General features: G+C 45.8%; 1 protein-coding gene across 1 annotated transcript in view; it reads left to right on the top strand.

Annotated features, from left to right (window-relative positions):
* The window catches only part of CAMKMT (calmodulin-lysine N-methyltransferase), a 1,482,081-nt gene that overhangs the window by 215,413 nt on the left and 1,240,494 nt on the right, over positions 1–26,174 (top strand). Inside the window, exon 3 of the mRNA XM_085612777.1 lies at positions 20,745–20,809. Within this exon, the coding sequence (XP_085468903.1) occupies positions 20,745–20,809 (65 nt within the window). The remainder of the gene's footprint in view (positions 1–20,744; positions 20,810–26,174) is intronic.

Here is a 26,174-nt window from a genome sequence, read left to right as displayed (position 1 = left end):
TGGGACGGCATTCCTTAATTGCGACTCGCAATTTGCGAGTCGCAATTAAGGATTTTGTAGGAATCGCTATTTTTATAGCGATTCCTACATGCATAGGCTTTTGCAATTCCTTAATTGCGATTCCTTAAAAATCGCAATTAAGGAATCGTAAAAGTCTTTGTTGATGCATGAGCCAGATAGTTCTTGAAAACAAGCTGCCCCTTTCCTGCTAGTGCAAGTCAAACAGAGCAACAGCAACACAAATTAAATCTCTGTGAAAAATTCCTGTGTACAGACAGACTCATGGTGTGAGTCTAGGCACAAAACAGTTTTTTTTGTTGATACCAGTACACCTTAACTTATGGTGAAGACATACTCCATAATTTCTGGCATGTTCAAGGCAGTTAAATATCTTCCTTAACATAAAATGTAAAACACAACTTTATAAGAAGAATCACATTTCTATTATATATATCCAACTACACCACATACATCCCCTCTCAAATTCATAACTCACCTTCAAAAGTAGTTAGTTGAGAAAGAAATGTGCCACTCACACAGCAGATTATCAGAGCCAGAATCTCTGAACTGTACACCTCTCAGCAGAACCAGTAAATGGCAATGTTTCCCTCTCTTTTTTCACACATATACATGTTAACTTCAAATCACAGTGTTTCCCACATTTTTTCAAATGGAATCACACATTTCTATTGGTTGCAAATTTCAACCCTTTTCCAAATGATCCCTTCCCCCAACATGACTTCTGCCTGCTACCATAGCAACAGCTCATGGAACACTGGTGTGAGCAGAGAGGTCAGAAGTTCAGCACACAATGTTTCAAATCCAAAGAGCAAGAGTGCTTGACTTTTCAAACCTAACGGCAAATCCAAACTAATGTTCTGTAGGAACACATTTTTCTGAACCAATACAAAACATGTTTTTAAAAATTTAAACATACAGCCTAGTTTTTAGTGTTTGTATTGTCTGAAACAGCCAATGATTTCTTTTTATTTTGAAAAAAGTATGTAAGCCTCCATTTTACAACTATCTTTCTTTTCATATTGCCATTCTACTGAAAGACAACTTCTCAGTGCATCCAGATCTCCTTGGCAGATGTTCACAGTGTGGATTATTGGTCACAGCTATGTCTTCTGGAGTGAAAAGTTTGCAGAAAAAAGAGGTATTGTGAAAGATCTTGCTTTGCCAAATGTAGACATTAAATGGATTGGTCAGAGAGGGTTAAAGTGGCACCAATTAATGCCTTTGGTGAAAACCTTTCTACATCTCCCACAGCCTAACCTTATTATTGTGCACTGTGGTGGTAATGACCTAGGCACTTTAACTGGGGTAGGTCTGGAAATGCTTATTAAGGACACCTTTGTGCAATTGATATCACTTTTTCCACAAACTGCCTTCTAATATATGCCAAAGGCAAAAGTGGAACTGGTCCTACCAAAATTGTCCGCAGATTGACAAAGCAAGAAAGCACGTCAATAAGTCTGTTTCTGCTTTCCTCAGAGACTATGGTATGGGTTCTATATACCACAACAACTTGCGTCACAACATGCAAGGCATTTATAGAGGAGACGGTGTACATTTCAATGATGAAGGGAACAGAGTCTTCCTCTTGAACTTTAGACTCTGCATCGGTACTTACTTGTAGGTACCAAAAAACACTCAATAAACACAACGGCTCTTAGAGCCAACCAACATCCAAACACTTAATCTTCTTTTTTAATTTTTTTTTTTTTTTTAATTTTTGCCGTGCGCGCACGGTGCGTGCACCTCGCTAATTTTTAAAAAAATTAAAATCTTTTTTTTTGCCCTTCGGGGTCCCACTGAGACCCCCTGGCAAACGCTAGGGGGTCAGGAACTACCCTGCCCCCTTTTCACGTTCTCCACCTTTCCGTTTCAGTGTGACAGACAAAATGGCGGCCGACACTTCCTGATTTCGACCGATTCGAATGTTTACAGACATATAACAACCAATCAGAATTTCGCTCGCGCACGTTAGGGTGCGCGCACCGTACGCTTACGGTGCGCGCACGGTGCGCGCTTATAGATATTTATATGCTTTTAAATGCTATTTTCTCAGGAACTACTGAACAGATTGACACCAGACCTGCAAAAGGCACTTCCCTGACCTGAGGACTACTTCTCTGCCAAATTTCAAGTAATTCTGTTCAGCCGTTCGGGCTGTACCTTCAACTAAAGGTCCTATGGAAAATGCATGGGGAAAACACGTTTTGGGACCCCCCTTTTTTCTCGGCCCCCGCTTGACGAATCACCCCGAGACTTTCAGGGTAGGAGCTGAGCGGAGCGCCCCATTAGTTTTGAAATTTTGGCGAAGATTCATCAACCGGCGCCAAAGTTATTCAAAATAGAATTTTGAGATTTCCTATGGAAACACGGTCCTAACTATAACTATCTACTGGCGACCGCCAGTAGATAATATACATACACACACATATATACACACTTATATATGTACACATATATACACACACATATATACACACACATATACATACACACATAGATATATATATATTCACTGAAAAAACCATAGGTTTCAGGGACTTTTTAGTTAGTTGGACATTTCTCTCGTACAAAACCATAGAAATTCCCCCGTTATAGTTAGTTCACCTAACTATAACTTACACCCCCGCAATGCACTGCTGATGATGTCACATATTACATCATTCATGACATGGTCAGTGACATCACTGATGACATCTCAAATGACCTCACTGATGATATCATCCAGTGACCGTGTTTTTCTTTAAAGTTTAAATATGTATTATATATATATATGCCAAGGTGTATTGAAGAATGAGTGGGTGTACAAGTGGCTGAATGGAAGATTTAGTAGGTGCGTGACTGACTGTTTGAGTGAGTGATTAAACGTGTCTTACTGAATGCATGGGTTAGTGACTAAACTGTGTGAATGTCTGTATCAGTCTGTCTGTTGTTGTATAAGCTGCTGCATGGGTTGGTCACTAGCTACATGAGTGTCTTTATGGGTTATCAATTGGTTGCCTGAGTATTTGTATGGGTGCCTGGGTGTGTGTGGGGATGGGTGGGTGGGAGGTGTGTGACTCTGTGCATAGATGTTTGAGTAGTTGATTCACTGTGTGTATGGGTTCAAGAGTGCACCTGTATGGGTGGGTGAGTGTGTGTATGGTTGTGTTGGTGAGTGAATGGATGTCTCAATGATACATGTCCAAGTAACTACATATGTTAAAGGCAGTGTATGTGAGAGTTTAAGTATATAAATGACTATACGTGAGAGTCTGTGATTGTGAGAGTGGCTGTATGGATGAGTGTGTACTTGTATCAGTAATTGTATAAGATAGTAAGTATGCATTTGTTTCTGTTTGAATAAGTGATGTGGTGTGTGTATAACTGTATAGGTCAGTAAATGGAAGTGTGATCAATTCTTTGGATGACTGACTTGGTGTGTGAGTAACTTTAGATGAGTGGTGGTGTGTGAGTGTCTGTATAGGTATATGAGTTCTTATGATAGTGTTGTATTGATGAGTGACTGCATGTATGAGTGAAATCAGTGAGATCGTATGCAGTAACTGGTATTGGTGTGTTGATGGTTTTGAAAATGGTAGTCTGTATTTTACAGAGAGTGTATCAAAGGTTATATTAGAGTGTGAGGATGTGGATCAGATTTTCACGTGGATGATGTCATCAGTGATGTCATTTGAGATGTCATCAGTGATGTCACTGACCATGTCATGAATGATGTAATATGTGACATCATCTGCAGTGCATTGCGGGGTCGCGAGTTATAGTTAGGTGAACTAACTATAACAGGGGAATTTCTATGGTTTTGTACGAGAGAAATGTCCAACTAACTATAACGTCCCTGAAACCTATAGTTTTTTCAGTGAATTTCTAAGGTTTTTTAAATGCTAATTTCCAACTACAACGTACCTGAAACCCATGTTTTTTTCAGTGAATTTCAAAGTTTTTTTGAATGCTAATTTCGAATTATAATATTCATATTATGTAACTTTAATATCCTAAAAATAGTTTTTGTAATTTTTCTTGCTTGTTATTAAAATAATATAATGTCTTCGGTTTCCTTAAATATTAATATATATATTATTATTTTTTTTAGAAAAAAGTGGAGCCGCGCACCCATTGTGTACCTATCTCGGTGGGTGTGCGGATTCAAACCGCCATATTGGTAAAGTCGTGAAGGATGCGCGTTTCAGCCAGCCCACTCCGCTTACAGGGAGGCAACTACAACGCTACATGTCCCAGGTCTTCCCTGTAGTGATCTGCTGATCACAGGTCTAGTTGTCAGCATGCCACAGCCACTCCCTCATGGCTGGTTTACACCCACACCACACCCATGCAGTACAGGCGTCACAGGACATGTGACCCTGCCAATAAAAAGTGTCGGGCGCACGTGCTCAACGCCATTTCCACTCTCTATCTGGGTGTAGCCGTGTGTTTATTATGTTGGTGGCAGCCGAGGCACTTTGGCCGACACAGGCCTCCCACAACGTGGCGATAACTTGAGGTGCACAGTGTTGGTGGAAGCCGAAGCACTTTGCCGGACACTGGCCTGCTACCACGTGGCGATGACTTGAGGTGCACAGAGTTAGTGGCAGCCAAGGCATTTTGGCCGACACGGGCCTTCCGCCACGTGACGATGACTTGAGCTGCACTGAGTTAGTGCCAGCAGAGCTGAGCTGATGTGCAGCCTGCGACGATGAGTAGGCCTCCATACATCATCCTGGCAATCAAGACCCGATTTGAATTGTGAGCTCGGCTGGTCCACGTGTACGCCAAAGGCAGCTGGCTGTACAGACATGACTCCTTGGCACGGTGCAGCAGGATGCGCTGGGGGCCTGTGCTGCGGAATCCAGCGACGTCTGAGGAGGTTGCTCCGGCATGTGGTAGGCCCTCTGGAGACACGCCGGTGGCGGCAGGTGAGCATTGAGGTCTGGGTGCGCAGGGTCGGGCAGTCATCGCTTGACGGTGGACTGGTCTGGGGACCAGGGCTGGAAAGCTTGTGAAAGATGTAGGAATCATGCACACTGCCTGAGAAGTTTGCGACAACATTAATGTACAGGCCCCGGTGGTCCAGTTTTGCCTGCACATTGTTGGCATGCATGTGGTTTCTGTTGTGGTGATTGTGTGCAGTGTCGGCAGGGGACACAAGTAGTACATGTGTGCAGTCAGTTGCCCCCTACTTGTCTAGGAAGCCTGCTATGGTGTGGTTCCCTTGCTTAGTCTCCAGCTGTTCCTGCACAGTGTGGGTGAAGTGAACATGCAGGTGTATCAAGCAGAAACGAACCGTGATGCTTACAGGTGTGATAAATCCTGCATAATGAGACCTTAACAGACGTTTGTGTGGTTGTAACATTCCTTTTTTTTCCTATGAAGGTTATGGCCACACAAACTTCTGTTACAGTCATTTTGTGCAGGATTGATCATACCTGTAAGCATTCCGGTTTGTCCAAGTGCAATACATTGTACCATATTATGTTTGTGACCATACTAACGCTTGACCATTGTCTTCATTTATCCAACAGGTTTCTGAATACAGAGTTTTGGGATTTCCAGGACGAGCTACACTTATTTTGATCCACAAGTTGATGTTCCCCGTTGGCAATGTCACTCGTTGTTTGATGTTTTTGTGTTGTTAATTTATGTTTTTCTAATAAAGTACTGTTTTTCCACTACTGTTGACTACTAGACTTCATGACCTGGCGCACCCCCATTTCAGTGAGTACAATCTTGGATGTGGAGCACAGAAGTGTCAAGCAACGGCTGGGGTTGGGGTTGGTTGTGCAGGAATACGATGAATTGGGACAAGCGGGTGGTGTGGATACAGGGGCTCTATGTTGCTTTTGTAGACCTGCATCCAAGACGTGTGAGGAAGTTTAATAGGGCTGGCTGTGAGACTCCTCCGACTCTCACAGTTGTTAGTTGGAAGGTACCAGAGGCCAACAGGTGCAGCACAGCCAGCAACTTTGTCTGCGTAAGGATGTTGATTGTCCGCTGTGTTTGTACCGTCAGCCTGTGGGCAATGTGGCAGTGTGCACCAACTTGAGAATGGGGAGATAATTCATTCGCCACTTTTGCTGCACTAAAGTGCCGATAACTCGTCGATAAGTTCCAACTGTTGGGTTATAGAGTGACTCTAAAACGAGCCCTTGTGTTTATTACGACTTTGTTGTAGCTACATGCGAATCACAAGAAAAAAGATGAAAAAACAAGAAAAAGTGGGCAGGGTACAAACACCCTGACCCCCTAGGCCTGCTCAGGAGATCCCACAAAGAGCCCCAGGGCCAAAAAATTATTACTATTTATTTTTAAAAAGCAGCTGGGTGCACGAATTCCGGAGGAAAAAATAAAAAAAAACGATGGGGCCTATTTTCAATGACCGATCGCTGAGTTAGCGGCACTTTAGCGCAGCAAGATAATTATCATCCCTTTCTCAACCTGGTGAAAACTGCCGATATCGCCAGTTTTCCAGCGATAGCTTCCGCTAAAAACATCGCCATCAATGAGAGCGACAACTAACGCTAATGATATGCAGAATAGACGTTCCCGTGCAAAAAAAAAATGAAAACACCACTTCCCGATGTTTTCAACGACCAACCAAATCTGCGATGCGATCTAAAAACAGGCGATAAGCTGCATTAGCAGTAAGAATTTAACATCTGCCTTTTACTGGTGTAAAGCAGGACGCCTACCTACATGAAAGGGAGCCCACCCCAGAGCCACATCTGAAGACCAACACATGTCATAGAGCTACTGATCATGCAGCTCCAACACCCAAGAAGGCCCAACACCCACCGCCACCACCCCCAAGACCTCCCCCCCGGACCACCCTCCCTACTACCACTGAGGCAGCGCAGAACAGAACAGCCTACCTTCCCAAAACGGCATGGCTCCTCACCCACACAATAGCTGAACGTTAGGAGACGTGGGAACCATGTATGTGTGAAGGAGGCAAGTCACCCATCAATAACAATGCACACAATGCCAAGTGTAGCGGTGATGTGCTGGACAGATCTCACTATGCAGCCAGCCCCTGGAACTCTCTCTTTTGGCCCCCCTCTCTTGGTCCCTCTCCTACCCCCTCCACTTCGGTCAAAACACTCGGTGTGAAAATTAACAGCCAGCTCACTCTTCATTCACAAATTAGCTCCGTGGTATCCTCTTGTTTCCTCACTCTCCGCACTATCCGCACTATTTCCCGTTTCTTTTCCCCCCAGGCACTTAAGATCATCATGGCCGCATTAGTGATATCGCGATTGGACTACGCAAACGCTCTCTACCATGGTATCCCCGCATACAGCTTGCGTAGACTCCAGATTATTCAAAACCAGGCAGCCCGACTGGTATATGGCCTTCCTCGTTATCACCTTTCCACCCCCCTCCTCAGGGAGCTTCACTGGCTCCCTGTAAAAGAGCGCTCTCTTTTTAAGATCGGCTGTATGGCCTTCCAGGCCCGCCAGGGCACCGCCCCCGCTTTTATTTCCTCACTAATTCACCCGTATGTACCTGCAAGAGATCTTCGGTCTTCTTCCAAGTCCTTTCTTCAGACCCCTCGCTTCACACGTAAAAAGTGGGGCGGGGCCAGCTTTTCCACCTTGGCTCCTACCTTTTGGAACTCACTTCCCGACCACCTCCGTTCTGCCACTCAGTACCTCTCCTTCCGTAGAGACCTGAAGACGTTTCTCTTCGACCAGGCCTTCCCTTCTTAAAAACTCCCCTAAAACACCCCCACTTCCTCTCTTCTGGTCTCTCTCCCTCAGTTGCCAATCTCCCCAGCGCCAAGAAACCGCAAGGTGTACGCTGCGCTTTAGAAATATTTTAAATTAGAAATTAGAATTACAGACCTCTCCATGTGTACATATACTGCTGGTGCTTGTACTGTTGTGGACAGTGGACGCAACCATGTTACCTCAGGCAGTGGGAAAGATCTCGGTCATGTAGCTGTGTCGTCCCCTCCTATAAGCAGAAGCGGAATGGGCTGGTCCAACGTACGCCACACCAGCGTAGGAGTGTGAATAAATAGGCCGGGTCTTTGGGCGTGGTTCACTTCTGGGAAGGCCAGCGTGTCTGCCAGAGCGGCATCCCTCACCCTGCCACGAGGCTGCCGCCGTGACCGCCAGCCTCCTCGACACAGGCCCCCTGCGAACCCAGCGGCATAGCACCGCAGAGTTATGTCTGTACAGACTACTGCCTTCAATGTACACTGCGGACAGCAGGGCTCACAATTCAGATCGAGTCGCGATTGCAGATGATGCAGTCCAGTAGGCTACAGACATTGCTCCCAGTGCGGCCCTCCCGGACCACGCATCGTCGCTGGCTGTACACATGCTGAGTGCTTCAGGTGCCACTAACTCAGTGCACCACAAGTCATCGTCACGTAACCTTATTAAGGCAGAATTCATTAGGCAAAAGACATTGCTCCCAGTGCGGCCCGCCCGAACCACGCTTCATCGCTGGCTGCGCACACGCTGAGTGCCTTAGGTGCCACTAACTCTGTGCAGCTCAAGTCAACGCCATGTGGTTGTGGGCCCCTGCTGACCACTGCCTCCTGCCTACACTGCGGTCAGCAGGGCTCACAATTCAAATTAGTGCCAATCCAAATTGTGTAAGAGTATAATCGGATAAGAAGACCAAATGCTCCCAATCTGTGCAGCTCAAGTTAACGCCAGATGGCTGTGGGCCCTTGCTGACCGCTCCCTCCGGCCTACACTGCGGTCATCAGGGCTCACAATTAAAACTGAGTCTTGATTCATTAATTGCAAAGTCCAGTAGGCAACAGACATCACTCCCAGTGCGGCCCAGCCAGACCACGCATCATCGCTAGCTGTGAACATGCTGAGTGCTTCAGGTGCCACTAATTGTACAGCTCAACTCAATGCCACGTGCCTGTGGGCCCTTGCTGACCGCTGCCTCCGGCCTACATTGCGGTCGGCAGGGCTGACAATTCAGATAGAGTCGCGATCGCAGATGACACAGTCCAGTAGGCAACAGACATTGCTCCCAGTGCGGCCCTCCCGTACCACGCATCATTGCTAGCTGTGTACACACTGAGTGCTTCAGGTGCCACTAACTCTGTGCAGCTCAAGTGAACGCCACATGGCTGTTGGCCCTTGTTGACTGCTGACTGCTGCCTCTTGCCTACACTGCGGTTAGCATGGCTGACAATTCAGACATTGTCGCGATTGCAGATGACGCAGTCCAGTAGGTAACATACATTGTTACCAGTGCGGCCCGCCCGGATCACGCATCATCGCTGGCTGCGCACACACTGAGTGCTTCAGTTACCACTAACTCTGTGCAGCTCAATTCAACGTCATGTGTCTGTGGGCCCTTGCTGACCGCTGCCTCTGGCCTACACTGCGGTCAGCAGGGCTCACAATTAAAATTTAGTCTTGATTCATTAATTGCAGAGTCCAGTAGGCAACAGACATTGCTCCCAGTGCGGCCCGGCCGGACCACGCATCGTCGCTGGCTGTGCACACGCTGAGTGCTTCAGTTACCACTAACTCTGTGCAGCTCAACTCAATGCCACGTGCCTGTGGGCCCTTGCTGACTGCTGCCTCCAGCCTACACTGCGGTTAGCAAGGCTCACAATTCAAATTCAGTCTTGATTCATTAATTTCAGACTCCAGTAGGCAACTAACTATAACGGCCCTGAAACCTTCACATTTCGACAATGTATTCCATACATATTTCATCTTTTGTTCCATACGCCTGCACTGCGGTCAGCAGGGCTCACAATTTGAATTGAGTCTTGATTTATTAATTGTAGAGAGAATTGTACTGTATGTCCTCGGATTTTGTCAAGAGGAAGTGACAAGAAGCATTCCTCGGTGTCTGTGCTGACTACTGCCATCCATCTACACTGTGGACAGCAGGGCTCACAATTCAGATCGAGTCGCCATTGCAGATGATGCAGTCCAGTAGGCAACAGACATTGCTCCCAGTTCGGCACACCTCACCGCACCACACATCATCGCTGGCTGTGCACACGCTGAATGCTTCTGATGCCACTAACTCAGTGCACCACAAGTCAACGTCACGTGGCCTTATTGACACAGAATGCATTAGGGAAAAGACATTGCTCCCAGTGCGGCCCGCCCGAACCACGTATCATTGCTGGCTCCGCACATGCTGAGCGCCACTGTTGCCACTAACTCAGTGCACCACAAGTCAACACCACATGGTCGTAGGCCCTTGCTGACCACTGCCTCCGGCCTACACTGCGGTCAGCAGGTCTCACACATATCCAATCCAATCCTGTCCTGCAAGGACACGCCATCATCGCTGGCTGCGCACACGCTGAGCTCTTCAGGTGCCACTAACTCTGTGCATCACAACTCATGGACCCTTTATGATTGACTTTCATGCTGTAGACACCGGACACAACAATGTCACCTCAGGCAGCAGGAATATCCCGAAGGGACATTAACAATTTCTTCACATCAGCACTCTCATCTATGGTGCCCCTACCTCAGTGCACCACAAGTCATGGACCCTTTACGATACAATCTTTTGTGTGTGATTTAAGATCTGGTGCCCCCACCTTAGTGCACCACAAGTCATGGACCCTTTATGATTGAATCTCTGTGTGTGATCCGAAGACCACTGTTGTAGTTGTTGCCAGCACCAACTATTACCTGAGGGCTGGCTGACACTCACCCCACACGCATCCAGCACAGACGTCACTGGACATGTGACCCTGGTGATAAAAAGGGGCCGAGCACACGTGCCCGTAGCCAGTTACACTATCTATCTATCTAACTGTGTCTGTGTGTTCATTATGTATGCATGATGGCTCTGGTCCCTACCACATTACATTGTGCTGTTGACTGCGCATGCAACCATGTCACCTCTGGCAGTGGGGAAGACCTCGGTTATGTAACTTTGGGTCATTCTATGAGTACATGGGTAGAGACTGGATGATTAGAGTACTGCAAGGAGTGTATAGTGAATTATAAGTGCTAGGGGATTGGCGGAGTGATTGGATCAGTACATATGTTGGTGGAGCCTAACCCCCCAGCACGAGCTTGGCTCTAATTGGCTGCCAACCAGTGGCAACCCCCGTGGAGCATCAGGATTGCAAACCAAGCCTCGGGAGAGCCGACGCTATGCTCGGAGCATAAGTAGGCACCGCGCCGGTCCTGAGGCACCCGCCTTCTTTGCTAGGGGAACCCCACAGCCTTTGCTCTAGTACTCTGGGTTCCCGCCTACCAAAATCTGGGCCACTGGCTAGCGGGAATACCGCACGGATGCCTGGAAAACAGAGTCCTGGAACTTGGAATTCTCATTGTGGTATACTGCATTCTCATTCAATGGATACCCTCCCAGGTCGTTAATCTCTAGATCAAGGAATTCTGACTGTTGGATCCCCGGAGTCCCTTCCACTAGATCCCCTAAAGCGAGCTGCTGGGTTCGTGGAGCACCGGTAATAAAAGGCCCAGAATCCTGTGTGCAAGATATTCCCAGCCCCACAGCTGAATCATTGACATACGGTGGATAAAATCTACGGAATTCTGTAAGCGTAAGCGGAGTGGGCAGTGCCGGCGTACGCCAGTCAGGGGCGCAACTAGAGCCAAATTTCGGGTTAGGCTGATAAAAATTTCAGGGGGAGCTAATTCTTCCAGTCATAGGCAGAGTGGAGATGCAGGGGCTCTAAGAAGAGGTGAAAACACAATAAAGCCTCATTTACAGGTAAATGGTCTTTTAAAGACCTGTGAATTACTCGGGTGCCGCGCTGAGAGCCGCGCACCCAGTGCATTCACACCAGAGGGTCGCACTGAGAGCCGCGCACCCAGCGCGTTCCCACTAGGGGGCCGTGCTGAGCGCCGTGTTGGGCTCGCCACTCCAAACTTTTCTAAAAAAAAATTAACGGTCCACTTCCATTCATTTATATTCGCCCCGAGGACCCAATCCCCCAGGGCATGCCCAATTCTTGAATGTTTTTATTAATCATTAGGAAGGGGGCTGCGTGGTCCCCCTTCCCTTGTCCACTTCTGGCCCCGGGGACCCCATCCCCCGGGGCCTGGCCTCTTTGTTTGGGACCGTGGGAGGAGCACCAATGCCCCCACACTCCCGCCGGCTACTCTCCTCCTGCGGGAACCAGAATTGCTTTTGGGCAAGGGGAGCTGCTAGCATACAGCTCCCCTTGCCCAAAAGCGATCCTGCTTTGCTTCATTGAAGCGAGTGCAGGTTTTCCTCCTCTCGCTTCAACGAAGCAAACCAGGGTTTGCTATGACAGGGTGGGAGACGTGCTTCCACCCTGTCATAGCAAACAACAATGTCCCGGGTAGTGGGCTCCCCGGGACATTGTAGGAGTCGGCCCTGGGGGGTAGCGGTCCCCAGGGCCATCAAGGCCTCCAAGAGGGGGGCACGCGAGGCCCCCTCACTCTATTTTCAAAACCCCGGGGAGGTGGTGGTCCCCGGGGCTTCGGGGGGCCCGCGAGGGCCCCTGCATATTTAATTAAAGCCCCGGGAGTAGCGATCGCCGGGGCTTGGGGAGGCCTCAGAGGCCCCCCAATAATTACAAAACAAGCCCCGGGGAGGTGGCGGTCCCCGGGGCTATCGGGAGGGCCGTGTGTCCTCCCGCACCCAATTTACATAGCCCTGGGGAGGTGGTGGTCCCCGGGGCTGTGGAGGCCCCGCAATATAATTATAGGATTGCCTCCGGAACCTGGCCCACCCAGGGGCTCATTTAAATGAAGTGGGGGAGCCCCCGCTTCATTTTTAAAAAAATGCTCCCAGCATGCATTCGGACGTTTTTAAAAAAAACCCTTGTGGGACCCCTGAGCAGGACTAGGGGGTCAGGGTGTTTCTACCCTGCCCCCTTTTCTTCTTTTTTAATCTTTTTTCGACTGTTTTCTTCAAGATTGCTGCCAACACTTCCTGGTTTGGAGTGTTGGCAGCCAATCACAGTGAAGCTCGTGGTTGTGGCAGCCAATCACAGTGAAGCTCATGGTCGGGAGGGTGCGCGTACCCACCGCTGCCCCAGATATTGAAACTTTTATTTTTTTCATTTCTCAGCAACTACTGAACGGATTTACACCATTTACATTTTTTTCTGCTTTCTGATCCAAGCTCTACCTTTTTGCCAAATTTGGTGTAATTTCGTTAAGCAGTTTGGGCTGTAGCCTGTTATAAAATTTCCTATGGAAATTAACATGGAGAAAACACTTTTTGGGACCCCCCTTTTTTCTCAGCCCCCGCTTGACGAATCACCCCCAAACTTTCAGGATAGGAGCCGACCTGGATAGACCTTTTTTTGGAGAATTTCGCAAACCTTCGTCAAACGACGCCAAAGTTATTAGCAAATCAAAAAATGCTTTTCCAATGGAAACTAGGTTCTAACTATAACTACCTTATTTTTATATATATACATATATATATATTCCAAATCTACGTTGAAAAAGCTCCAATCAACCAGGAAAAACAACGCTTCACGGCACCCTGTGCTTTTAAGGCAGAGTTTATTTGGCAACACAAAACTCTACGCGTTTCGGGAAAACTTGGTCCCTTGTTCACGAGCATAAAGGAATGGTGAAAAACATACAAATAAGTAACACTTGTCATGTGACCTTTGATTTCCCAAATGAGAAAGAGTGAAGACAGACTTATCCTTTCAATCACGAATAGTTTAGGAGATTCCTGTTCAAACCAAAAAATTGCTTATTCTCTGTTGTTATTCTGTTTGAAAAATAAGACAAACATTTTTTCACCAGTATAGATAACAACCTTGAGTAGTCTGGCATTTTTAGTGTAAACGGGTCCAATTATTTAATCTTACTTTCAACCATTGGCAAGGCAAAAACTTTATTGGTCGCCCTGCTTGGCACGCTATGTTTGAGGCAAACGGGTACTACAGAATGCGTGCATGTTGCGCCTCCTATTTTTATCCCAATTGATATTTAATTCGATTGTTGGAATATATATATATATATATACACTTAAAAAACCATAGGTTTCACACATGTTATAGTTAGGTGGATATTTCACCCGTAAAATACCAATGATATTCCACCGTTATAGTTAGTTCAGATAACTATAACTCGCGCGCCCGCAATCCTCTGCTCATGACGTCACATATTACATCACTCATGACATGGTCAGTGGCATCACTCTTGACATTACTGATGACATCATCCTTGTGATTGAGTGGCGGTTGCGCGAGTTATAGTTATCTGAACTAACTATAACGGTGGAATTTCATTGGTTTTTTACGAGTGAAATATCCACCTAACTATAACATGTGTGAAACCTATGGTTTTTTAAGTGAATTTGCAAGGTTTTTTAAATGCTAATTCCTAACTATAACGTGTGTGAAACCTATGGTTTTTTCAGTGAATTTGTACGGTTTTTTAAATGCTAAGTTATTTAATTTTTTTTTTATATGTTTATTTTTTCAATAAACTACGTATTAAAAAAAAAATTGTTACGGTTTTTCACCGTGCGCGCACCACCGCGATTTAAAAAAAAAAAAATTTAAATGTTTTTTTCTGCCTTCGGGGTCCTTCAGGGACCCCCTGACAAAGGCTAGGGGGTCAGGAACTCTCTACCCTGCCCCCTTTTCACGTTCGCCACCTTCCTTTTCCACTCTCGCACTGTAAACAAACAAAATGGCGACCGACACTTCCTGATTTCGACCGATTCGAACGTTGACTGACATGTAACAACCAATCAGAATTATGCTCGCGCACGTTAGGGAGCGCGCACGGTGCGAGCACGGTGCGCGCACGGTGCACGGCTATAGATATGTATGTGCTTCTAACTGCAATTTTCTCAGGAACTACTGAACAGATTGACTCCATATATGCAAAAGGCACATCCCTGCCCTGAGGACTACCTCTCTGCCAAATTTCAAGTAATTCTGTTAAGCCGTTCGGGCTGTACCTTCGACTAAAGGTCCTATGGGAAAATGCATGGGGAAAACGTGTTTTGGGACCCCCCTTTTTTCTCGGCCCCCGCTTGACGAATCCCCCCGAGACTTTCAGGGTAGGAGCTGAGCGGAGCGCCCCATTAGTTTTGAAAATTTCGCGAAGATTCGTCAACCGGCGGCAAAGTTATTCAAAATCGAATTTTGAGATTTCCTATGGAAACACGGTCCTAACTATAATTATCTACTGGCAACCGCCAGTAGATTATATATACATATATATATATATATATATATATATATATATATATATATATATATATATATATATATATATATATACAGAAGTACTCTCACACCCACTTACAGACCAACATAGGTAATCACAGACCCATGAATCCACTCACACACCCACTTACAGACCTACACAGGCACTCACAGACCCACACAGGCACTCACAGACCCATGCAGCCACTCACACACCCATTCGCAGAACCATACAGGAACTCACACACAGACCCACACAGCCATTCGCACACTCTCTCACAGACCCTCACAGCCATTCACTCATCCACTCATAGACCCCTACAGGCACTCACAGACTCACGCATCCACTCCCAATCTCACTCACAGACCCAGTCACGCACTCGCACACCCACTCACAGACCATGTCATGAGTGATGTAATATGTGAGGTCATAAGCAATGAATTGCGGGGGCATAAGTTATTGTTAGCTCAGGTAACTATAACTGCTAAGTTTCACTGGTCTTGTTTGAGTGAAATCAGAACCTTATTAGAAAGTCCCTATAACCTTTGTCTTTTTCAGTGAATTTTTAAGGTTTTTTAAATTAAATCCTAACAATAATGTCCCTGTAACTTTTGTTTTTGAAGTGAATTTGTAAGTTTTTTAAATTTTATTTTCTAACTGTAACTAATAACCTTTGACACTGAGTGTGTGAGTGAGTGCATGAGTGTCTCATTGTGTGCATGAGTGTCTGAGTAGGTTTGTAAGTGGGTGTGAGTGAGTATGAGTGGGGCTGTAAGTGGGTGTCTGAGTGGGTCTGTGAGTCTCTGAGAGGATCTGTGAGTGGGCAAGAGAGGGTATGAGTGATTCCTTTAGTGGGTGCATGAGTGACTGACTGTGTCTGTGGGAGGGAGTACCTGTATGCGTTTATCTGTGAGTGGGTGCATGAGTGAATGGGTCTGTGATTGGCTGTGAAAGTGTCTGAGTTGTTCTGTGAGAGGATACATGAGTGCCTGAGTGGGTTCTGTTTGTTTTCTGCCTTTTTTCTGTTCACTGCTGACCTTTTTTTCCCCTCTTTCTGCTAGTTTCTGACCTGTATTTTGCCTCTTTCTGCTCATTTCTGATCTCTATTTTGCCTCTTTCTGCTCCTTTCTGACCTCTATTTTGCCTCTTTCTGCTAGCTTCTGACATTTGTTTTGCCTCTTTCTGCTAGTTTCTGATCTGTATTTTGCTCTTTCTGCTCGTTTCTGATGTGTACATTGATTGCTCTTTCTGCTAGTTTCAGACCTCTATTTTTCCTAGTTCTGGTAGTTTCTGACCTCTATTTTGCCTCTTTCTGCTTATTTCTTATCTCTATTTTTTCTTTCTGCTTGTTTCCGACCTTTATTTTGCCTCTTTCTGCTGTTTTCTGATTTCTATCTTGCCTCTTTCTGCTCGTTACTGATCTGTATTTTGCTTTTGCTGCGCGTTCTGACCTTTATTTTAGCTCTTTCTGCTCGTTTCTGACGTTAATTCTGCCTCTTTCTGCTCATTTCACACCTTCATTTTGCCTTATTCTGCTCGTTTTTGACCTTTATTCTGCCTATTTCTGCTTGTTTCTGAACTTTATTTTGTATCTTTACACTTTCTTTCCCCAGAACCGTGGGGGAGCCTGAATGCCCCAGCGTTCCCAGCCAGCTCCCTCACCTCTTGTGGGAGGTGGCACTGCTCTCTCAAACAAGGAACTGCTAAACATGCAGCTCCCGTTCTGTGAGAGCAATCCTTTCATCTGTTTACCTGTCTGCTTGAAAATGGGCAGGGAAGCAGATGAAAACTTTGCTCTCAGCAAGTGGGAAGGGTTTCCCTGCTCTCACTTGGTGAGAGTGGAGTTTGTGTTTGCTCTGACTTGGCAGGAGCTGTTAAAGCTTGCACCAAGTCACAGCAGACAGCTATTTCCTGGGGTGGGCCCCCCTCCATTATGTTAAAAAAGCTCTGTGGAGGCGGTGGTCCCAGGGCTCTTTTTTTTTTTATGCCCCTGGGACCTGGACCACCCGGGGAGCTCATTTCTAAACAAGTGCAGAAGACAGCGCTTGTTTTATTTATTAAATTTTGCTGCACATCTGCTGGTTAAACCGCGATTTCACAGCAAAATTGAAAAAAATGGTTTAATCCCTGCGGGGACCCTCTGGGACCCCACCACGACATCAGTGGGGTCAGGTTATTCCAACTCTCATTCTCTATTTTTTTTAAAAGTTTTTTGTAGGACTCGACTAAAGCCGAGTCCCAAGATGGCTGTCAACACTTCCTGGTTGAAATGTTGGCACCCAATCAGATTACAGCACGGGGACTGTAAGATCCGCCAGTAGGTAATGTGTGTGTACATATATATATTTATATATATTCACACACACATACATACACACAAACATTTATCCTTACCTTAAATACTTTACCTTGCATGGTAAAGACATATGCATGGTAAAAGATTGCTTGGCAAAATTTACATAGCAAAAAATGTAAAAATGTGTGATAAACTCACTGCCGCCTAATAACGGTGTTGTAAAGGCTGTTTCCCTACCTCAGATGTCGTTCCAGTTGTGTCTTCAATATTTCCTTAGATTGTGTGCCGGAGCTTGGCTGCGCCAGCTCAGTGGAAGTTTCGTTTGCACTGCTGACTTATGATCAGTGGCTGTTCTGTGCTCTTAATACACTTGCTGTGCCTGAGAGTGAAGTTTGTGCGGTGTGGTTAGTGAATGAATGAATATTTTTAAAACGCAACATTTACTCCCAGGGGGAGGAATGATGACTACATTTACCAGCATGCACAGGGGAGAACTAGTCTGGGGAGCCACTGTGCAACTGCACCTATTTTGAGAGGACTCAGATAACCTATGTTGATAGAGACTGCGGCTGAAACTTTCTTGGCTCCAGCCATGGCTTTAAGTGGGATGAAAAAACTGGGTGGTCTCTCAAAGGGGCGTAGCCAATGTAATTAAGGGCGTGGCTTAAAGACACATAAACTAAAAATCTTAGCTTAGGATAGTGTGCCGCTTGACTTGTATTTTGCTGTTTCTGTCATTGCATTCAGATATATGATACAACAAGTAACATCATACCTACAAGAAGTCAGGACTATTGGCTTTGTCAATGGTTGATAAGTTGCGTAAGATAAATAAGCAGCAACTATGGCTTGTATATAATATTGAAAAAGCTTCCACTTAGAGCCGTGGTGACACCACGACAATGTTGCTGCTCCTTCTTTCAAAAGAGAAGGGAAATCCACAGAGAAAATGACTCTCTTTAAAGGATTTCCCTTGCCCTAAAACGCTCACCTGGCATGACGTCATGCTGTGACTTCTCCACTAGTGAGAAGTGAGCAGTGTGAGCAGCGCACATCGATGTGTCTGCTGTCACTACAGTCCGCGAAAAAACGGACCGCCTGTGCCAGGGCACAAAATAGGGCCCAATAGAGACCCGTTTCGAGGACTCATTTAAAAAACTGCCGGTGCTCAGCACCGGTGAGGCCCACCCTACTTTAAGCCCTGGCTCCAGCCATTCCCTCTTCCTTCCTGGTGTATTGACTTTCAGCCATGCTGAACAGCAGCCGCGATGCTATCCAACATGGCTAAAAGACATTGACAACGCAGCTAGCTCTCGGATTGTCGAGACCTATTGGCTTTGTCAGTGCTTTGCTAATCTTGCGACCATAGCCACGAATATGATGTCAAGCTCGTCCCAATATCCTGGAGCATGGCCTTTATGGAGTTTATAATTCACAATCTCACGACATGATCCTATATGTTTCCTTTCATTTTTACCTACCGGTCCATTTCTGGAGGTGCAAAACGGTTTGTTTCCTTTTTACCGTTGAAAATGCTTTGTCATCCCAACCCACTATACAGCTGTCGGGTGCTCTTGGAGCTCCGAGCATGCCCCTCAATATACAAAAATCTATAGATAAATACATCAAAAATGAATTCATGCTACGTGCCGACAAGCGCTATATAAATAAAATTACAATTGCGATTGATGGGAGTGGAGGAAGAGACCCCAGTCCCCCCTGCAGTGGGGTGCTGCTCCTCACAACACACACTGAATGTATGTGGACACACTGCTTTGGGACACTCTTGAAAAATATTCTGCCTAGCAAGACCCACCAGGCCCCACCAGGTTTTACATGAAGCAGGCTGCTGCAGCCGGATTCCAGCAGGGTCTTGTTCCATGCAATCACTGCCTTACTGAATAGTATTTCAGATAATGCAAAGTTGACCGGTATATGAGAAGCCATCACGTGATTGCCGACTGTTTTTAAAGTGAACGTTCAATGGCAGTCAATGCTAGGTAACACTATTGTAAACCAGAAGATTGTTGTGTATGGAGCAGAGTTTGACACACCGAGCACTTGACGCATGCTTGACATTGACATAGTTCACCGCCGCCTGGTTGGAGGGTGGGGTCATAGTTCTCTGTTTTCTGGGTTGATCTGTTATCCGTATTATTGCGGTACAAAATGGGGTGGTGATGGACGGAGCATCAGAACCAATCAAACACTCCCACCCAGTCAACAGATCTGGGTTTGATCCATCACCGTTCTTTAGCCCACTCTGCCACCCCAGTTCAGACATGGCCATATGCAAATCAGTCTGACCCTGTGCCTCATGGGAACAGTCCAGCCCGAACTGCCAAGCCATGCCTTCCCTGGACGGGAAACAAGCTTCCTAGGACCGGTTTCTGGCATTTCAGCCGTCTTCAGCCAGGCTTGCTTGAATCCAGTGGCAAAGTGAGCAAGGGACTCACGTCTGAGCATACCCTGCCAACTTATGGCGAACAAAGCGGTAGAAAACGGGGTGGTGATGGACGGAGCATCAGAACCAATCAAACACTCACACCCAGTCAACAGATCTGGGTTTGATCCATCACCGTTCTTTAGCCCACTATGCCACCCCAGTTCAGACATGGCCATATGCAAATCAGTCTGACCCTGTGCCTCGTGGGAACAGTCCAGCCCGAACTGCCAAGCCATGCCTTCCCTGGATCGGAAACAAGCTTCCTAGGACCGGTTTCTGGCATTTCCACCGTCTTCAGCCAGGCTTGCTTGAATCCAGTGGCAAAGTGAGCAAGGGACTCACGTCTGAGCATACCCTGCCAACTTATGGCGAACAAAGCGGTACAAAAGGGGGTGGTGATGGACGGAGCATCAGAACCAATCAAACACTCACACCCAGTCAACAGATCTGGGTTTGATCCATCACCGTTATTGCGACAACCCTGCTGGGTCTGCGCTTCTTTTCGGTGCTCACACTTGCTCGGATTTGATCTCGTTCATCAGAGCTTTCGAATTTAAACAAATCCCTTCTGCAAAAAACAGACAGAGACTAGTCTTTAAATGAGACAAAACTGTGGAGCAGTGCGCAGATACAAAGTTTTAGATCCACCAACTTGTTCATCCTGTTCTGCACAAAGATGTTTGTAGATGTGTCTTTTTCATTTAACTTCAGGTAGCAAGTCCCCACCCACCTCCCCACAAAGGCTAAACACTGCTCAAATCTGTGGCCAAGAATTGTGCATGTTTAAAGTAAATAGAGATACATTGTGTGTGTTCAACGTCTATAACCGTGTTCAACCTTTTCTCTTTAATAGACTCAGTACCGAACCTTTAAATGTGGAGGATGTTCTTACCAGCTTTGATAACACTGGAAACGTCTGTAAGTTACTTACAATTTTCCCTACAATAATTATGTTGATATCCGCCAACCTACAGTCTTACCAGCTTCTGTTGCCATTCGTATTACACCATAATCCTACTCCTTTGCTCAACTGGGCGTTTTACACAAATATCCATTTCTTATCTTCGAATGTGTTTTTTGTTTGTGATTGAGTTATTAGTATCCTGTCCTCGTGGTTTGGTTGTCTGAGAAGAATTGACTTTTTTATTGCCACTGCGTAGAGAGCTTCAAAACAAAGATTTGTGAAGCTGTAAAATGTGGTCACCTCTTTTATGATTGTGTTTTTTTTTCCTATCAGAGGATTATGCTTAGTGAATGGTGGCAACTGTCCTATTTGGTCCAGGTTATGTGTCTCCATTTGTTTGTAGCCTGTTCAGATTGCTGTGGGTCCGATATCTACTGTAAATGTATCCAGTGCTTGAAATGGAAAAACAGAAGTGCAGGTGCTCTGTACCAAAGTACCTGCTTGTTTCTGAGAAGTGCCGGTACTCTCCAATTAAAAGTATTACATTTTTCTTGAAGTGCCGGTACTCTCCCTCTCAAAATAAAAAATGCTGGTACTCAGTAGTGGCCCATTTAAAGCACTGACTGTATGCAACCAGACATATTCTAACTACAGAAGTCGCTGATTAGCTTTGATTTATTCTTCTAGTCCAATACACAGTGGTTCTTCATCTGTGCTCTGGGCACCCCTGGGGGGTCCGCAAATCCTATTCGGGAGATCTGCGATTTCTTAGAAAATGAAATAATATCAACAGATTCATATAGTGTATATAAATAAAGAAGGGAAATATAAAATAGAATGTTTTCAAACTTTCTGTGAATGTGAAGGATTTTGAAATTGGAGATTAAAAATTAAATTAGTATTCCCAGGTTGATTCGTGGGAGCAGTGCACCAAATAGAATATAGTATGGACGGTGAGTGGCCTCAAATGAATTTAGAAAAGCTCCAACAACCTTACTATAAAAAAAAATAGATACATATTTATTTGCCGGTTAAATTAGATGTTTAATCATTTATCGATTTGTTTTATGAATGCTTGTTTCTGTAATTTTGTGTGTATTGTTTTGCGGTTCAAATCATTGAGAATGTTTATGCTGGGGTCCCCAGCTTCCAGTAATGACACAGTGGGGGTTCCCGGATTCCAATAATGATTCAGTGGGGGGCTTCGGGTTCCAATAATGATTATGTGGAGGGTCCACAGAAGTTAAAAGGTTAAGAACCTCTGCACTAATAGTTCACTTTTTAAAAGGCAGTTTGGGCCTGCCAATAACTGATGGCTCGGACGAATTTGGACATATATTTAATTATTTGTTAATATTTGAAAAGCATGAACATCCACCCGAGAGTATCGTGCCGCTAAATACACTAAATTGACAGGAGTCATAACGTGTTCGAAGTCCTGCAGGTTAAGTGGACGGAAAAATGCAAGTTTTCATAGCTCTCTGGATGTTGGTGAGGAAGATTGGGAGCACAAATAAAAGTCAAGAGTGTCACTGCTTATATCCTGAGGCTGAGAAAGTTCTACCTTTGAAAGTAGCACAATGAAATTTGGGACCTGTCACTAACTGTGCTATTTCTGGTCTCACAGTAGTTCTAACTATGTAACGGAAGAGTCTCTGCAAGAGAGGATATTTACGCTGTTCAAAAAGTGCTGAATTCTTTACCAACTGGAATTTCCTTAGAAACTTAGCTTGTAACTCAAGAAAGACTGCATTGCTATCATTCAGTTTGGTTCTAATAAAATCATTTAAAATCTGAACTTTTGGGAGTAAGAAAACTGATGTAAAATAAACTGGCTTCATAGTGAGAGAGTTCATTTGAGATCATTATCAGAGCTTTATGCTACGATGCTAAAATATACTTTAATACAACTGACACAGTGTCATGCAAAGAACACGTTAGACAAGGTTCTTGCACCTTCTCCACAGTCTGGATTGTTTGCTAGTTATTTAATTACTTTGACTTTTTCTGTTTTCCCTGACGTTTAATGACTGAGGAATATACCGCCAAGCTCCAAACTGGCCCCAGAAGTTTTTCGTGGCAGTGTGCTAGGTGGTGCCATGCAGCTCAGTGTTTGCCTCGTTCCGCCCCGGATGGTATGGAGCTTATCCGCATATGTGCCCTACTCATGCGCGTAGGAGTCAGTTCCTTTCTTTCCGTGCCTTCAAACGCGAATCCGGTGCTCTGCACCAACTTCAGTCCAGGCTTTCACACTGACTCCCAGACTCACGTCAGTTCCTCCTTCATCAACATTAGTTCTGACGCTGCTGACACCAGAGTAGAATCCAATACTGACACTGATGTCTGACACCGAACCGCCATCAGCTTGACCCAGACGAGGTGACGCTACAAATTCACTGCAGTGCACCCGGTTCCCCCTCTCACCCTACGGTTCCACTACCGTAAAGGCACCCTCAGAGGGTCTATTATCTTTTTGATTCCAGCTCTGGCAAGAGCTTGCTACCACCCATAAATTACAATGATGGGGATGATTTGCCTCATACACCCACACTACCATGACAGCCTTTACATGAACTTACATAAGGCCAGTGGGCTTCATACTCTCCCCAGATACAGGGCCGACAGCAAATTTTGAATAATTCGATGAGCAGCTGAGGTTCTGGACCTGCAGCTGCCTTCTGTTGAAGTCCAGACAAATGTCCTCACAAACGTTTTGCAACCTGAGTCAGCCTCATCTGAGGCCTTGCTTCCTTTCAATGAAGCCCTCACTGACACCTTGGTCTGAATTCTGTTCCCTCCTGTGATATATGCATGTGGCCAGAGAACATGGACCAGCTCCTGGCGACCCTGATTTCCTTACACAGCATCCGACTGCTGAGAGTCTGGTGGTCATGGTTGCTACCAGCAAGGTTATTAGATTTGGGGGGTCTCTAGTTGGCACAGGTAGGCACTTGTGACAAATAGGGACCCTTGCCTCTAGTCAGGGTAAGGGGGTACACTCCTAAAATAACCCCAGCTCACCCCCTTGGTAGTTTGGCACGAGCAGACAGGCTTATCTCAGAGGCAGTGTGTAAAGCATTTGTGAACACATACAGTAATCAAGTGACAACACTACAGATGGACACCAAACAGGTTTTATATAAAAAATAAGTATTCTTTATATAGATTTAACCCAAGACCATAAACAACAAAAATCCACAATACTGTTACTTAAAAATGGTAGAATTGGCTTAGTTCTCTTTAGATCTTAAATGCGACACTTTGAGTCAATGTACCTTAAGATGCGACACGCAGGGCAACGAAAGTGTTGCAACGATGGTAATGCGATGAAAGTTTGGTGCAAAGAGATAAAGATGTCGCCTTCTTCTTGTTGCCGCACGCTTCTCCGATGTTGCGAGAAGTCCCGACTCGATGTGTCAGCTGCAGCGGTAACACCCTTGTTCCGTGATGCGACGACAACAGCTTTGGCGGCGACACTCTTCTCCGACGATGAGAGGCGCTTCCGCTCGATGCGACAGCTGCAGCGGCGACACTTTTGTTCAGTGATGTGACGATGGCGGCACGCTTGTTCGTGGATGCAAGGCGCTTCTTCCTCTTGAGTCGCGCTTCCAGCTCCTTGCGACACGCAGTCCCTCTGAAGGCCCAAATACAGCTACAGGCACTTCTAAAGAAATATTGTGGAGCTGGTGGTTGAAGTCTGTTGTCCCTGAGACTTCAGCAGGAGGCAAGCTCTTTTCCAAGCCCTTGGATATCCTTCACAAGTTGAATGAAAATGCACACGAAGTCTTTTCTCCTTTCTTTGGCAGTCAGGCAACCACTGCAGGCCAATCCCCCAAGCAGAACTTCAGCTTAGGGATAGTTTCTCCTCAGTTTCTTCTGGCTCCACTCCTCAGCAAAGGTTTGTTCTTGTTCCAAAAGTGATCTAAAGTTCTTGGGTTTGGGTCCCAATATTTATACCAAGTTTCTCTTTGTTCTCTGAAGGCAGAGAGGCCTTTGCCTAGTCCAAACCAGTTCTGATCAGTCCTGGAGCACTTTGTTTACATGACTCTTTCTTTCCTTTCAGAGTGCAGGGCAGAGACATCAGACGCACCAGAGGAGGTGGAGCCAGCATTGTGGCGGGAAGGCACAACCCTTTTCATATCCCAGGTGCAACTCCTCCCTCCTATCTAGATGCAGATCTCTCTATTCACCACTGGGCTGACTCACTCTGTCTCCTGGAATTCCCCAGCCCTGTCACTCAAACTCCAGACAAGGAATACACAGCCTAGCAGAGGCAGGTTTGAATGGTTAGACAAGAAAATACCTACTTTCTAAAAGTGGTGTTTTCAAACACATAATGTTAAAACCAACTTCACTAAAAGATGTATCTTATCATTCTGAGTTCAGGTACACTAAATTCGAATTTCTACCATGTTCCCTGAGTCAGTTAGGATTATAAAATGTAATAATCAAACTGCCCATTCTGGCCTATGGAGAACAGATAGCCTTGCAATAGTGAAAAACAAAAATGGCTGTAGTTCACTATTAGAACATGCCACACACACCAGGGCATGTCCTACCTTATCCTTACAATGCACCCTGCCCTTGGGCCTACCATAGGGGTGTCTGATATGAAGAAAAGGGAAGGTTTAGGGACTGGCAAGTGGGTGCACTTGCCCAGTCAGCATGACAGTACCAGACTGCATGCAGGCTCTGCAATGGAAGGCCTTAGACACACTTTTACAGGCTGCTTCTGTGGCACAACCAGTGCTGCAAGCCCACCAGCAGTATTTGGATTACCAGCCCTGGGCATTCCTGGTGCACTGTACTAGGGTCTGACAGGTAAACCAAACCAACCAATCATGGAATCACTAATCCATACATTAATTTACAATAGGGAGCACTTGCACTATGGCACTGGACAGCAGTGGCACAGTGCCCATAGTATCTAACACCAGCAAAAACACATGAGGCAGCAGCAAAAATGGAAGAGAGACCCACGCCAAGGTGCCAGGTCTAACAAAGGTGAACCCCAATTCATTCCTTTCAGCCCCTCGGACAAGTAGTTGAAGAAGGCTGAGGCATTTGAAAAATGAATATTTTCACCAGCTATCCATGCTTTGAGGTTGGTTAATGCAGTTTTCTTTTTGGGCTGGTATATGCATGCTCTAAGACACATGGTCAGTGTGATCTTGCCGGCGGACAGGAAAGAACTTCCTTGTCTTAGAGCCATCCTTATGGCCTAGTTGTGGCCAAATACATGATTCTTGCTGGCCTTGATTTTACTTATTGTCTAGTGCAAGTGGTTGGCACCAGTGTTGTTTCTCAGCAGATGTTCAGGCCTATCTTATGGATATGCCTTTTGATACAAATGTTTGGCTATAAAGCAGATTCAGCCCT

This window comes from Triturus cristatus, chromosome 6, assembly GCF_964204655.1.
Source record: "Triturus cristatus chromosome 6, aTriCri1.1, whole genome shotgun sequence".
Taxonomy (NCBI): Eukaryota; Metazoa; Chordata; class Amphibia; order Caudata; family Salamandridae; genus Triturus; species Triturus cristatus.
Note: the sequence above shows the minus strand (reverse complement) of the source record. Positions and strands in the feature narration are given on the sequence as shown.